We start from the raw sequence: 12,064 nt of genomic DNA, 5'->3' as shown, positions 1-12,064 counted from the left end.
CTTCTGAAGTATCACAGACTTGGTCCACATCCTGCTCTGCCACTTACTGGCTGTGCATTTGAGTAAATTATAACCTCTTTGGCCTCAGTTTCATCATTTTTAAAATGGCCACTGTCTAAATTCACTCACAGCCTCTGAAATCTCTTTTAATGCCACAATTCCCCAGGGATTTCTGCTAGTATGTTTGCCTCTAGATCAAACTGGGTCAAAGTTAGGCTTTAAATGATGGGTAAAATTAGGTCAATTTATAAAGCTGCAAGAAGATAAAACACTGAGACACAACAGTAATAACAGAGACAGCAAAGTCAACTAATAAAAGGCAATCTTTTCCATATGTATCAACAGGCCCAAAGACATTACTATCCAGCAGAATATAATAATTGATGCTATAACAATTATCTTTAGTTGCCAAGCAAAGATTAAATTACGGCCCATTTACTCCAGTTATGGTAGGGAAGTAAGTACTACCTTTTATGTATATTTCTATCAAAAGCGGTTCCGATGAACAAGTTTTGGTGCTTAAAGGCTTCTTAGTGATGCCAGAAAGTGAAATATAATAACTGATAAGATATCAGAATATGAGAAAACATTGTGGGCATAAATCGTTTCATTTCAAAATTGGCTAGAATAACCTAAACTTTTTTCACAGAGACTCTCTGAAGCCTAGGAGCTCCTAAGTGCCCCTTTAGAATTTAAAGAAAAGAAATATACTCTTTTCTATGTAAGTCTTCATTACCCAGAAATAACACCATAATAAAGTCACAAGGAAACCAGCAAGCTGGCCTCAAGAACGCTTTTCACCAAAATCCTCCCTGACTGCTGATACCAAGTAGGCAAGCATTTGCCTGAGTTTTTCAACTGTTACATTGATACCCATATTTATTCCAATTTCCTCTTCAAGTTTACATTTCTTTCTTTTTTTTTTTTTTTTTTTTTTTTGCGGTACACGGGCCTCTCACTGTTGTGGCCTCTCTCGTTGCAGAGCACAGGCTCCGGACACGCAGGCTCAGCGGCCATGGCTCACGGGCCCAGCTGCTCCACGGCATGTGGGATCCTCCCAGACCGGGGCACGAACCCATGTCCCCTGCATCGGCAGGTGGATTCTCAACCACTGCACCACCAGGGAAGCCCCAAAGTTTACATTTCTTATTCCTCCTTCCTAAATATGGGTATTTCCTGAGGCACAGGTCTTGGCCTTCTGTTCTCTATAAATACTTTGTCCTTTGGAAAGATCATATACACTGATGATTTCAACTGTTGTTTCTTCATGGATGACTCACACATTTGTCTTTCATCAGCTTTAGTCCTGTATTTCTAACCACCGCCTAAAATTTTTCTTTTGAATATTTTCCTACTATCTCAAATTCTACAAATCTTTTTTGAGCTCTGAGCTCATTTTTGCTTTAAAACCAACTCATGCTATAGATATCCCTTCTCAGTTGCAATTTTCCAGACTTGAACAGGAGTCTTTCCTGATTCCTCCTGATCCTTTTCTCCCATCATCCACTTGGTTACTATACCACTCAATTACTGTAACGCTGGTCTTTCTGCTCTCACCTTTACTACCCAACACCAAGATTATCATATCTTCCCATCCATACTATCCTATACACTTTAGCTAGGTTAATGTCTCTAAAACGTGGCTTGGAATATTCATAGTTCATCATTCACTCCACAAACGTTTACTGAGTGCTTACTTTATACAAAGTACAATGTTACTCACTCCAGGATGTAGAAATGAATGTAGAATGAATGCAGTCTAGTAGGGGGAAAAGACTTCCACATAAATAATTTAGTTCTAACTTAGAAAGTGGTAATAACTGAATGAATAGATGAAAAACGGCTCAGAAAGCATAATGGACATTCAGTGGAAGGAAAACTTATTTCTAGATGGAAATGTTACTTCATTCAGCTTTAATGGATAGAATTTCAACATCCCGAGACGATGGGGAGGGAAGAGTATTCCAAGCAGAAAGAGACATGAGCCTCTACAGAAAGGTAATGGGTAGTTCATCAATGAGGCGCTTCACATGGTCTGGTTTGATATGGACAAACGGAGAATGAAAGAGGGACAGTAGAAAATAGTTTTGAATCCAAAGTTAAAAAATTTGGCCTTTAATCTACAACAGGGAGCCGATGAAGATTTTCTGTCATCTTAAAGATGAGTAAGCCTACAGCATTGATGTGTAAGATGGGCAGGTAGGAGAGTGACGCTAGAGGAAGGGCATCAATGAGAAAGGTATCACATTCCCACTGTCCAGGGGGTGATAATGACAACTTTGGCTAGGTGGAGGCAGTGGGTACGGAGAGTGGATGGATGCCAGAATTAATGTAGGGTAGAATCGACAGAACTTAGCAACTGACGGGAGCAAGGGAAAGAAAGAAATGGCATCAAATGTAGACATCGATGTTTCCAAGCTGGAAACTCATGAGAGTATTAACCAAAAGGGGTACCCAGTCTGGAAAGCAATTTGGGAGGGAGGAGGCCAAGCTATATTTGGGAATATGCAGCGTTTATAACACCTACTGAACATCCCAGAAGAAATGACCAAGACTCCTGGAGGTAGCTAGATACTGACGACTTAGGCTGGAGCAGAGCGGGGCTGTGTTTTGGCAAAAACACGTACAAAACAGACTACAGAAATCTTACTACCGAAGCTTGCCTGGACAGAAGTGAAAGGTGTAGCGCCACTGAAGGAATCCACTGGAGTCTACTTTCCACCGCCTGCCCTCGCCTCGCACTCCTCACACAGACTCCCGGCGCAGGCGGCCGGAAGTAGCCTTTCCCTCCCCGCTCGGCACAGAAGTTCCAAAACTTCCGTCCCTACCCGTCACCGGCTCCCAGTCAAGGAGGCTCAATATATAGCGACGCGTCTCTTCCTGTACAGCCACCAGGCAGACTGAAAGCGCACGGTGGGCAGCATCACCTTTATCCCGCCAACCCACCACCCTCGTAAGCTCCAGGCGAGCCACCAGCGTTGGAAGAATTGGGAAAAATCCACACGGTTCGCCGAAGATACCGCGAGACTTCACCGCCTCGGCCTTAGCGCGCCGGAAGCGGAAGTCAGGCCGTGGTCGGAGTCTGGCCAAAGTGGATCTGTTACCTTGGAGAGCTGAAGCGGTCCGGAGGTCCTGTGACGGTGTTCTGGCTCGGAGGTAGGTTTCCGTGAGCGTTCGGCCGGCGGAGTCCGGCCCGAGCGGGAGAGATACAGCCCTGGGCGTGGGGTGGGGGGTGTCGCTCATTCGGGGCCGCGGGGAGGAGGGAACCGGGCGGGCAGAGCTGAGTGGCCGGCGAGGTGTCCTCTGGCTCTGCCGTTACGAGACTAGACCCTTTGGCGAGACCGGAAGCCGCTTACTCCTCGCGGCCTCCCGTTTCCCTCGGATCTGGGGCCGAGGTGCTTCAGAAGGAGCGCATCAGTCAAAGCCTTGATAGACAGGCGCTGGTGTGCTGTGAGAGAGGACTGAAAAAAGCCGTGGTTCTCAGTCCGTGTCTTCGTCGGTTAGTTCTCTGGGTTCATCTCCCAGGGCAGCGAAACCCCATTCTGGGTAGTCATTTACAAGGTTAGTGGCCTGCAGCGAAAGTTCTGTGTGGTTTTATTTAGGGTCAAAAAACTAGTAGTCTTCGAGTACATATCTGAAAGGCTGTACCCTGTGTTTTCCAACAGAAAAGAACATATTTTGTGAAGTTGTTATTCATGCTCGAACTAGCTCATTGGTTTTGAGTAGCATCTTTTAGCTCTTCGGTGGCACTTGAAGCTCCAATTCCCTCTTTGGAATTAACGTTGCAAGTCTTTAGAGTACTTTTAATCCTACCACTTCATTAACCTTTATGGTTCCTGTCCCCACGACACACACCTTTTGAGGGTTTCTTTCAAGGGAGTCAAGTTTTGTTTTGTTTTGTTTTGTTTTTCTTCCCATAGATCTAAACAATCTAAACATTAAACGGTACAGCTGCCTCAAATCCCTGGGGTAAGTAAAGCTTGGATCAGTTAAAATTCTATTTAAATTTCATTCTCACCAGTAATTATAAAGATGATACACATTTGTTTGTTTGTGGGAGGGGGATCCTGGAAGAACGTTAGAATAGCACATTTGCCTTGGCTTATGATTTTTACCGCCCCTCTGGTTAGGTATGGGTCATCTTTCTGGTGATTTCTGTGATTCCTATAGAAATCAAGGCACGCCTTTAATTTGCTGAATTTATTTTAAACCATACCCTGGATTTGAGAATTTGACATCTGTTTGCCAATCCCAGACACATTGGTATTTAATAAGACATACTGTAAGAGAGCAGAGGCCTGGAAGGTAAGACATGTAGATACTGTTTCTTGCATCCAAATAATAATCTTTAATTTTGTTGGGACAAGGGTAGTATTATAAATATTTGCATATGTTTTGAGGGATTTGGAGGAAAGAAAAACTAATGAAAAAGCTATCTTCCAGTATCACATCTCTTTGACAAAAACTTTTTATTATAAACTGAAGTAATACAGGAAGAAGAATAATTTTAGGACATCAGATAAGGGAGATTTGGTTTTAAAGTTTTAGCATGATGTCACATATGCCCCAAATCACGGAACAGATTTTAGTGGTCTTGAGGCAAAGAACAGAAAGATGGGGTTTAGGTGAGGAAAGGTAGGGGATGGGGCTACATCAAGGAAGGACTGGAAATTGGGGGCTACCTTCAAAATACTGCTAGGGCTGCCTTCCAGGTCTTGGGTGAAGATGAAAAGAAGTGAACTCCCTCTCCCCTGGTTTCTCAAGGATTGCTGCTGCAGCCTAAATCAAATCTTTTCTCAGAGGTAGAGGGCTCTCTGAAAATTTGGGTGAAGAAATACTGCTTCAAAAGTGAATCCATAATTGCCCTGGAAAACCCAGCTGATACAGATTTCAGTTTTCATAGCCATTAGATAATATTTTATAGTAGTTTTTTTCATATGTCACAGAACCTGGAATAAGAATATATTGAATACCATTATAAAGTAGTTACCCTAGACCTTAGTAGCTGTGTGTTTAAAGGCCTTTTTATTTGCCTTTCTGTTTTCATGTCTTTACTGTATTTACAGTCTTTCTCTTTATTGGCTCTTTTATTTGCCTACAAACAACTTCAGGTGTTGTAGCCTGGGGAAAAAAGAGGTAACCTTCCAGTAACCCCTTAGCTACTGCCCTTTGTGTTTTGTCTCTGTTTCCAGCCAAGCCTCTTGAAAGCTTGGTCTTTAATCAGTGTAGATTTCTACTTCCTTACCTTCCAGTTATTTCTTAATTAATTGTAGTCCTGTTTTAATCTCTGATACTCTAATCATCTCCTCATGGCTAAATCCAATTAATTTTCTCTTCTTGGTTCTTCCTATTACCTTACGATTCAACACTGATGATATATTGATGATGATATATAACAACAATCATGATACATCGTTCATCTTTGTATCCCAGGCTCCTAGTTAGCACAATGCCTGTACTATAGTAATCAAGAAGTACTGAATTGAATCTAGTCTATCTTAGGTTTAAAAGTACACAAGGACTTTTATGAATACCCTGCCTAAAAGTATTTACTTCTTGTTTTTCCACTATCTGGTGAAGATAGTGTTACTTAAAAAAAAAATTCTAATAGAAACATATTAAAAACTGTACAGAATTTCAGAATGACTGACACTTCTGAAGCTATTCCAAATTTTGAAGAGATGTTTGCCAGTAGATTCACAGAAGATGACAAAGAGTACCAGGAATACCTGAAACGCCCTCCTGAGTCCCCTCCAATTGTTGAGGAATGGAATAGCAGAGCTGGTGGGAACCAAAGAAATAGAGGCAATCGGTATGTATTACTTCAGAACAGTAAATGCCGGTGGCTGATCTGGGAGAGGATAGCTTGAATCCGCTAGCCCACAAGGCCAGTGAGGGCAGGAATCAGTGTTTTTGTGCAGTGTGGTATACCGAGTGCCTAGTAACTGCTTGGCACACAGTAAGTGCCTGGTAAATACTTGCTTTTAATATTTTGTCAGCACCATATTTTTTTCCCTTGCTATGCAGTTGTGTGTGAGTGTGTTATAATGGTTTTTTAAAAAATATTCTTTCTCTGGACTAATATTTTATTTTCTCTGCAAATATGCTTTAAAAACCTAGAGTCTTTTACAAAACTTTTGCATTAAATTCCATAAAGAAGATACTGTTTTTGGTTTTACTTTAGAAAGAAGTTTATACAATGTAAATTACTTCTATTTGATACCTCAAAATAGATCAAAGGAATATTACCATACTGCTTTTGAACAATTGAATAGGTTTCAGAACCATCCTATTATTTGGGGTTTGGTGTTGTAGTCTACCTCTTCTCTGCAAAGTATTAAATATATCCAGTATAATACTGGATCTGAATCTTAGGAAAGTTTTGAATAACTAGTTCTATAACATTCTGTAGAGAAAAATGTTTTTTACTCTTTTGTATACTGAGTATTAGATTGAGAAATGAAATGCACCAGGATAGATTTGTCATGTGTTTTGTTTTTTTTAAGGGAAGTATAAAAATCTTTTTGTTTTGTTGTTGTAGGTTGCAAGATAACAGACAGTTTAGAGGTAGGGATAGCAGACGGGGGTGGCCAAGTGACAATCGATCCAATCAGTGGCATGGGCGATCCTGGGGTAACAATTACCCGCAGCACAGACAAGAACCTTACTACCCCCATCAATATGGACACTATGGTTACAACCAACGGCCTCCCTATGGCTACTACTGATAGAAATGTCAGCAGCTTTTAGTAAAACCATTTACTCTGTTAACATGATAAAAGTTTATGTTGTATTTTCTGTTGGTCATAGTTTTACATCTGATTGTAGAGAGTGGATTGATGTTTTGGAACTTGAGACTTTTTTAAAATTAGATCTTACTGGAGAGATATGATGGCTGCTGGAAATATCAATAAATACTCCCCTAAAAAGGTTGTGGATTATATTGCTTGACTTCTACCTCAGATTCTTCTTTATTTCATGACTTAATAGTGCTTTGAATGTTGTGAATTTTTTCCTTGTTTGACTTTCAAGAGTTCTTTGTTTTACACAGAAATAAAAATTTTACATAGAAAATGCTTGCTTTTACTTTGTAAGGTAAGGAAGTATCCCTGTACTCGGATGTGCTCATTCCTAATATTTTACAGAAGTAGTACAATCAACTCCTAAATGCACAACTGTGCTTACTTGTGATATATTGTACATAGTAGTTGAAAGGAAAACAGTTATAGTATATTTTGTTTGGCTTTTGTTATTATGTGACTGTGGTACTTTAATTACTCTATAGGTATGAATCATCTTCACAATCGTTTTGGTCTCTTTTTAGAGGGATATCAAGAATAAACCTGTAAAATCAGGAAGGAATCATTCTCAGTTTCAATATCTTGATCTAGTGGTAGGTGGAATTAAGGCACACAGTAATTTTATACAAACTCTAAGGTTTCTTGCTAACTTAAACATACCAGGTCAGAATTCACACATTATACAAAAGTTTAACCCTGCAATGTTCCCTTCCTTTTCAATCATATGTAAATAATGCTGCATTTTGTATTTACTTTTATGGTATTTAATGTGGGTTGATTTTACAATGTTATGTTCACCTCCAAATGTGCACCTTTGCTGCTTCCCCTTTGTAAATCCAGTGATGCTGTAACTTCCTTTCAGAGTGATCATTGTATTTCACATCATTTTAATGGCCATTATAATGGTTTTACTCAAATAAAATACTTGTAAGTATTCTCTCAAATTTTGGCAGGTAGCCCATTCACTAGAGATGAGCTTTTTGATTTTTTATTACTCTGTTCTCCTATCTGTTGAAAAAGATTTAGTGTAAGAATAATATTAAGAAAGAGTACAAGTTTCGTCATAGGTCAAAGGTATTAAAAGGCAACTTCCTGAATCTGCCTTCTGCTGCCTTCTCTCTTAGCACTCCACTCTAGGCCGTTGAGGTTGACATCTCCAGGTACTACTTCTACATGCTCTGGATCCAACTCTCCCCTCCACCCCCACTTCCTGAAGAGCCATTCTTTCAGGTAACTATTTTATTAGAAAGGATTTGATAAACCAAGTACTCACACTCAGATGTAAATACAATTTTAACAATAAGATAAGGGTTTTCCGTGTACCCTTGTAATTACATCAATAGGCAACAAGCCAATGCTGGTACATTAAGATAGGCCTTGATACTACAGAATATTTAGCCCAGAGAGTTAAGAATGGCTTGACTATACCCCAAGATCTTCTCTGAAAGCAGATGGGTTATTAAAAATATCTGTCAACTGATAAAGCACAGCCACTGACCAGTTGGGACAATAGCTGACCACAACTTTAGAGCAGGATCCTGGAGGCCCTCTGCTGTGCCAGCTGTTGACACTAATTAGATATCTGGATCCAAGGGACAGGGTTGGAGCGAGGGATGCCTCTCAGGAAGCTCAGGAGAAGAGTATTTTCTAACAGTATTTAAATATTTTAACACTGTAACAGTAGGGTACATATGGTCTGAGTATCAACTCTACTTGAAAATATGAGAAGAGTCCTCCTTTTAACATGAGTTATTTCTGCATTCTGCATGAGTAATCTATGTGGTGGTGGTTTTTGTTTTTTTTAAGCAACAGTCATCAGACTGCTCCCTGTGTGCTTAAAACCAGGAAGAAATAAAGGCATGGTTTCTGCTTCATGTGGGAGAGACAGAAAAGCACATCAAACCAACTTAAGGATCATTTAAAAGTGGAGAAGAAAGAATTAGAACTGTCAAATGGAATTAATCTCAAATAGGTAGTCTGTTGTAATAGCATATAGATTGAGCATAAGGAATCCTGGCTCCAAGATATCTCACCTTGAGAAAATCACTTAAACTTTGAGCTTATTTGCTCACCTGCAAAAATGGGGACAACACCTTCCCTTGTCACTCTCACAGGGTTATCATAAAAATAAGTGACCAGACATATGAGAGCTTGAGAATAGAAACTAAAGCTCGTGACCATTAAAACCCCAGTGGTACATAATTGGTGCTGCATAAACATTTGTTTAATCAATGGCAGGGAAGGATTTGATAAATCGTAAAGCATAGTGTTGATATAAAGTATGTAGAATAACTGATAGAAAATGAGGTAGGCAGCTTGAGAATTAAAGATTTGCGATTGTTTCCTTATGTGAATTACTATATGAATTAACAAAAGAATAAGACATTATATCCTTCAGAAAATAACAAACACTTCAAATATGGAAGAAAGAGGGGAATTCCCTGGCGTTCCAAGTGATTAGGACTCGGCACTTTCACTGCTATGGCCTGCGTTCAACCCCTGACTGGGAGGCTAAGATCCTGTGGTGTGGCCAAAAAAAGAAAGAAAAAAACAAATATGGAAGAAAGAAAGTTTATATAAAAGTTGAGCCAAAATTACTGGCATTTGCTCTTTGGAAATTGGCACTGACTTGAGAATGTTGAATGTTCATTATGGAACACATCAAATTAATACCCATTTGAGACAGATGCTAGAGACTTAGATAGAGAACTGTTGTTTTTTTTTTCCTTGAGTGCTAGAAGGATTTGAGGTTATCCAGAGTGTAGTAACCTTGTGTCACTGCTCTAAGAATAGTTTTTAGGTTCTTGAAACCATATAGGAAAAAGACAGCCAGTAAGATCTCCAGCATGGTTTTGGTTTCCAAAGCTGCATTCCTTATAACATAATGCTCAACAGACAAGGATGTAATTTTCCCTTTGTATTTTATTCTCCTAAAGGAAAATATAGAACATTATGACAGTATTAAGGGTAATGAAATGTCAGTTTTAAGTTCAGAATACCAAAAAGGAAAGAAATGATCTCATACCCTGAAGATTACTGATATCACTGATTTTGAACTCTAATGAAGGCACTACACTTTCAGTTTTTTTAATTTTTTTATACAGCAGGTTCTCATTAGTTATCTATTTTATACATATTAGTGTATATATTGTCGATCCCAATCTCCCCAATTCATTCCTCCCCCCACCCCCGCCCTGCTTTCCCCCCTTGGTGTCCATACGTTTGTTCTCTACATCCGTGTCTCTATTTCTGCCTTGCAAACCGGTTCATCTGTACCATTTTTCTAGATTCCTGTTTCACAGTTTTTTAACACCTTAAAAATTTTCCTAGACTTTGTATTCTGTTTGATTCACTCAACCTAAACAGATTTGGCTGTGTATGGAAATCTATGCTCTGGGCCTTTGACTTCTTTTAATTAGCACTATTTTTTATAGTGAAAAGGAATTTTTATTCTTTTTTTTTAAAGGCTATAATTCTTTTTTAAATTTATTTATTTTTTTGGCTGCGTTGGGTCTTTGTTGCTGCGCACGGGCTTTCCCTGGTTGTGGTGAGTGGAGGCTACTCTTCCTTGTGGTGTGCGGGCTTCTCGTTGCAGTGGCTTATCTTGTTGCAGAGCACGGACTCTAGGCGCGCGGGCTTCAGTAGTTGTGGTGTGCAGGCTCAGTATTTGTGGCTTGCAGTTTCTAGAGCGCAGGCTCTGTAGTTGTGGCGCACAGGCTTAGTTGCTCTGCGGCACGTGGGATCTTCCCGGACCAGGGCTCGAACCCGTGTCCCCTGCACTGGCAGGCGGATTCCTAACCACTGCGCCACCAGGGAAGCCTGGGAATTTTTATTCTTGTTAAGAAATGTAGGAAATAAATATTCCCAGCTTGAGGTGGCTTGTTGGATAACTTCAGTTAGCTGGAAATGTTACTTGTGAAAGCGTGTACTCTGGTAATGTTAGACAAATTGAGGTATTATATATAAACTATTCACTGAAAAGCTTGTTTGGGCTTTGTCTTTCAATGTCTTGTGTTTTAACCAAAGAAGCATATTTGATATATATATATAAATGGGAACTTTGAAATACATTAGGCTTTGGCTAATTCTGTGTGAAAAACCTAATTATATAGGTCACTCAGAGAATGTTTCCTCTATTTATAAGCTTAGGTAAGCTTTTAAAATTCTCCAGTTTTTAATTTAGAATGAATTAAGACCAACAGCAGTACATATTCTTGACATATGTAGAAATTAATGATGTTACTTTTTAGATTAATACTTAAGAATTCAGATATATTCAGATGTGGCATTCTATTCTATCTAAATGGATATTTTCCTGGGTCCTGCTACATCAGATTATTTTGGAGCCAAATCAACAACTAGATTCAAGTAGTAGATTATACTATTGGACTCTAAGGTAGCCTTGAGAGCAAATATTTCCTCCTTTCTAGAGGTCTGACTGACCTCTACTGGGACTAGCTTTTGGGAGAAATAGGGATGGGAGCAGAGATCCCATGACCTGTGGAGATGCGGGGAGAGAGGGCCAGGCCGGCTCCATGGGTCTCAGTCAGTAGGGCTGCTGTATTAGGATATGCCAGGGCTTAAGAGGAAGTGACTGAAGCTGGTGTGACACAGCTGAGGCCCGCATGTGCCAGAGATACGTTTGTATCTGAGTAGCTTGTTATCAGTGCTGTCAGACTGGAAAACGGGATGAGCTGTGGATAATACCCCTCGGATTTTAAGATTTACAGGATGGTATGGGAGGAGGTTAACGAGGACAAGTCATCCTCATCAAAATTGCTAATATGTGATTTGACTGCCCCCTTGAAGGATTAAGTGAAAGCATTTGCATAAAGTACACATCACTGGGCTGGGCACATACTCAGTGCCCATTCAGTGTCAGGTTTGTGCCTCCCCAGGTAGAGTGGGGTACATCTGGGCTGACTTGGGTGCAAAAAGTGCAGCTCAGATCTTTCACCAGTCTCCATGTGCTGATGGGCTAATTCAGTTGTTTTCATTCCTGTCCCTAAGGGATACAGAGAGCCCCAAGTATTAATTACCGGTTAGATTTTCTCCGGGTTTCAGTGACTTCTCCTGAGACAGCTTCAGGGGACGATGTGATGATGATCTCATGGTTTTTTTCCACGGCCAGTGCCTTCAACTCCCTAAAGGATCACCAGCCTCTTTGTCTGAATCAGGTAAATAAAGCTGCTATAATTGCTAAAGGCCAGAGCTTTCGTGTGTGTGTGTGTGTGTGTGTGTGTGTGTGTGTGTGTGTGTGTGTG

The 12,064-nt window shown here is 40.2% G+C and overlaps 1 protein-coding gene across 1 annotated transcript; it reads left to right on the top strand.

The window, feature by feature from the left end:
* Positions 1-2,916: 2,916 nt before the first annotated feature.
* On the top strand, positions 2,917-7,744 carry RAMAC (RNA guanine-7 methyltransferase activating subunit). Its single transcript, XM_027089228.1, has 4 exons — positions 2,917-3,156; positions 3,921-3,969; positions 5,634-5,812; positions 6,542-7,744. The coding sequence occupies exons 3-4, from the start codon at positions 5,643-5,645 to the stop codon at positions 6,726-6,728; spliced, it is 357 nt and encodes a 118-aa protein (XP_026945029.1). The 5' UTR covers positions 2,917-3,156; positions 3,921-3,969; positions 5,634-5,642; the 3' UTR covers positions 6,729-7,744.
* The last annotated feature ends 4,320 nt before the right edge of the window (positions 7,745-12,064 follow it).

This window comes from Aethalodelphis obliquidens, unplaced genomic scaffold (genome assembly GCF_003676395.1).
Source record: "Aethalodelphis obliquidens isolate GAN/ISIS:26980383/991018 unplaced genomic scaffold, ASM367639v1 scaffold65, whole genome shotgun sequence".
In the NCBI taxonomy this organism is placed as follows: Eukaryota; Metazoa; Chordata; class Mammalia; order Artiodactyla; family Delphinidae; genus Aethalodelphis; species Aethalodelphis obliquidens.
This window is presented reverse-complemented; position numbering and strand designations above follow the sequence as displayed.